The sequence below is a fragment of the Condylostylus longicornis genome, unplaced genomic scaffold (assembly GCF_029603195.1).
Source record: "Condylostylus longicornis isolate FDR11 unplaced genomic scaffold, ASM2960319v2 ptg000010l, whole genome shotgun sequence".
NCBI lineage: Eukaryota > Metazoa > Arthropoda > Insecta > Diptera > Dolichopodidae > Condylostylus > Condylostylus longicornis.
This window is the reverse complement of record NW_026577979.1, coordinates 9,590,934-9,594,948: the sequence shown is the minus strand read 5'-3', so window position 1 is coordinate 9,594,948 and position 4,015 is coordinate 9,590,934. Positions and strand designations below refer to the sequence as shown.

At 36.4% G+C, this 4,015-nt stretch overlaps 1 protein-coding gene across 1 annotated transcript; it reads left to right on the top strand.

The window, feature by feature from the left end:
• Positions 1-971: 971 nt before the first annotated feature.
• Positions 972-3,683, top strand: LOC129618886 (uncharacterized). Its single transcript, XM_055533913.1, has 3 exons — positions 972-2,032; positions 2,171-2,530; positions 2,714-3,683. The coding sequence occupies exons 1-3, from the start codon at positions 972-974 to the stop codon at positions 3,681-3,683; spliced, it is 2,391 nt and encodes a 796-aa protein (XP_055389888.1).
• Positions 3,684-4,015: the final 332 nt, after the last annotated feature.

Below are 4,015 nucleotides of genomic sequence, written 5' to 3'. Positions count from 1 at the left end.
AATTATAAGCACAGTATGACCGGCCATGTATCGATTGCATCCAACTTTTCTACATTTGAATGACAAACAAAGTTTAAAAAAGTTGGAAAAAAATTTTTGTTTTCCTTCTCGGCTTTTATTTAATTTTAAATGTTTTTAGTAGGAAAACTGAAAAGTACTTATTTAATTTTACATTTTAATTTATTTTAAATTTTAACAGTGTAATTTTGTAACTAATGTAAGCAATATGAGAACCAAGAAATAAGACAAACAAACTTTCATTTTGGTTTTTTTTCTTTTTTTTTCTTTTCGTATGATAAATACCTACACAGTTTCAATGTCAAAAAAATATTTATTTTACTGAATGATGTCTAAAAATGTGAAAATTTCTTTGTTATATACGCATACTCTTAACACCGTACCGCGTAATATTAAGAAAAGAACATCAGTAATACTGTTGGGAGCGAAATGAACATTTTGTAATTATTTACTTCCTCTTATTTTCCAGCAAATAATTAAATGTGTTCTTTCGTATAATTAGATTTAATTTAGGAAAATTATTTTATTTTTTTATTATGATTTTTTTCCCTTTTTTTAATTTAAATTCTACATAAAAAGCATATGGAACAGTTGTGTACGAAAAAATTTTATTCCGTATAACATTTAGGTGGGGGGGTAAACCGCATTCTACCAACCTCCTCGTGGTCCCTCCTGGTAACCAATATACTGGGCTAATAGGTAGAGCGTGCAGGGAGTAGGATTTTGACCTGTAGGGAAGGCCTGGTAGCATAGCTATCTAGACTCCTTCATGCAGGAAAAAATCACGAAGCAACTGCCGGTGGTGCTGCCTTGCACGTCAGGAGATTGGTTTCTCAAAGGCTAGGAGACGAAAACTCCGAAATCAAATGACCCGGTCCTCCAGGTTGGGGGTTAGTCGTACGGTTAACACCCGGACACTACAAAAAACTAACTGTGTTATGCAATCTTTACAAATGCCTCGGATATTGGATGGAAATAATGGTATAAGAACTAGGAAACGTTTAAAGGACAATGATTTAAATTTAGGTACTTGGAATATAAGAACAATGTTACAATCTGGAAAAATGCAAGAAGTAGCATATGAAATGTTGCGATATAAAATAGATATATTAGCTATACAAGAAACCAGATGGAAAGGATATGGAAAAATTAATAAACAGGAATATATAGTATACTATAGTGGTGACGAGAATAGAAGAGGAATGTACGGTACAGGGTTTATCATAAACAAAAAATTAAGAAATAACATATTAGGATTTACACCCGTTGATAGCAGGCTGTGCACGTTGAGACTTAAAGGGAAATTCTGCAATATTACAGTTATATGTGCGTATGCACCAACAGAAGATTCCGAAGAACAAGAAAAAGATATTTTTTATGATAACCTAAGTACATTGTGTGAAAAGGCAGGATCGTATGACACTCTTATACTCTTGGGCGATTTTAATGCGAAAGTTGGAAAGGAAGAATTTGTGCTGGAAGTTGCTGGGAAACATTCTTTACATGACAACACGAGCGCGAATGGTTTGCGCCTGTGTCAATTAGCCAGTGAAGCTGCATTAAAAGTCAAAAGTACTTGTTTCGAGAGAAAGGATATATATAAGGGAACATGGAGGGTTCCGGGTTCACAGGTAGTTAATCAAATTGATCACGTATTGATCTCCTCGAGAAGAGCTTCCTCCATATTGAACGTTAGATCATGTAGAGGAGCAAACTGTGACAGCGATCACTTTCTTGTGAAACTGGTTCTTAGACAAAGAATTGCTAATGTTGCCAAAGAAAGAGGCATTAAGAGAATCAAATGGGACACCGAAAAATTAAAAACCCCCGAAATTCGAGAACGGTTTCAATCCCGGGTGAACGAGATGCTTAATGCCAATAACAACGCTCAAGAAAATGAATCAGTAAATGAAGAGTGGAAACGAATTGAAAATACCCTTAACACAGCTGCTAACGAAGTAGTAGGAAAGAAGCCGATCGAACGAAACATAGATTGGTTTGATAACGAATGCAAGTTAGCCATTAAAATTAAAAATGATGCGAGACAAAAAATGTTAAATAGAAACTCAAGATCAAACCACGAAAACTATAATCAAAAGAGGAAATATGCTACTAAACTATGTCGAAAGAAAAAGAAATTAATGATGAAAAGACAAGTAGAAAAAATTCAAGAAGCACACTTAGAAGGCAACACTAGGGAAGTTTATAGAAGAACCAAGTACCAGACTAAAGGTTACCAAGCGAAACTTAATGTCTGCAAAGACTCAGAAGGTAATCTTATAGTTGAAGAAAACAAAGTTATGGATAGATGGGTTGAGTATTTCCAGAAAACACTTAATGAAGGTTACAGTGCAGATGAAGAAAACGTATACGATAATGTACCTCTGGACCCAGTTATAGACATGCCAACGATTGACGAATTAAGGGAAGCTGTAGATAAGCTGAAAAATAATAAGGCTCCGGGAAAGAGCGGCATAACGATTGAGCTGGTCAGAGGTGGTGGGGAGATATTGTTAAATAATATACACACTCTGATTTGCAATATATGGTGCAATGAAAGGATGCCTGACGACTGGACACTGGGGCTTCTTGTTCCCATACATAAAAAAGGGGATAGAACCTTGTGTAGCAATTACAGGGGTGTCATGTTGCTGGATTCTTTATACAAGATATTGTCTAACATCATATACAATAGATTAAAGCCATTCAGTGAGGTAACCATTGGTGAATACCAATGTGGATTTAGGAAAAACCGCTCTACTGTAGATCAAATATTCCTTTTGAAGCAAACAATGGAGAAATGTTACGAATATAACATGGATCTACATATCCTATGTATAGATTTTCAACGGGCTTTTGATTCAGTAAAGCGAAGCAAGATACGTGAGGCATTAATTGGACGCGGTATACCCCACAAACTAATACAAATGACGTTACTGACAATGCAGGACTCCAAAACTTCTGTATTGATACAAGGCCAGACGTCTAAAGAATTTGCAGTCAAGGCTGGAGTTAGGCAGGGTGATGCTTTATCAACCTTAATATTTAATATGGTTTTGCAACACGCTATTGGAACGCTAGAAAATGGGGGCCACATATTCACGAGGCCGTACCAAATAATGGCATACGCAGATGACGTATGCATTGTCTCAAAGAGTTATCGAACGATGGCTGAAACGTTCGTCGTTTTGGCTGAGATGGCACTCGAGGTAGGTCTTTTGGTTAACGAAGAAAAAACGAAGTATTTGAGAATGAGTCGAGATGAAAGAAGAAGAGCACCACAAAACATTACCATAGGAGAATATAACTTCGAAGGAGTTACGCATTTTAGGTATTTGGGTGCAACGATATTTAATGATAATAGTATGCACGCCTGCATAAATGAAAATATTCAAAATGGCAATAGAAGTTATTACGCAAATAAGAAACTATTTCAGTCTCGACTATTATCAAGAAACTTAAAAACCATTTTATACAAAACGACCATCAGGCCTATAGTGACTTATGGATGCGAGGCATGGTCTCTGACTCAGGGTGATGAAAATAACTTAAAAATCTTCGAACGAAAAATATTAAGAAAGATTTTTGGTCCCAAACGACTTGAAGATGGAACATACCTTCTGCGTACGAACGAAGAGTTGAATCAATCAAGTCCCAGAGATTAAGATGGGCTGGACACTTAGCACGGATGCCTGAAGACCGCAAACAAAAACGAACCTTCGAATATAAGCCACTGTTAAGTAGAGGAAGGGGCAGGCCACGAGCTAGGTGGATAGACGGCATAGAAAGTGATTTGCGAACACTAGGGGTTCGCGATTGGAAGAGAGAGGCAGAAAATAGAGCAGAATGGAGGCAAATTGTAAAGAAGGCCAAATCTCACCACGAGATGTAGCGCCAGAAGAAGAAGAAGAAGATAACATTTAGGTGAAACCATAATATTTTTTTCTATTTTCCAAGGAATAAATTAAAAACATTCATAGGACACATATTATTTATG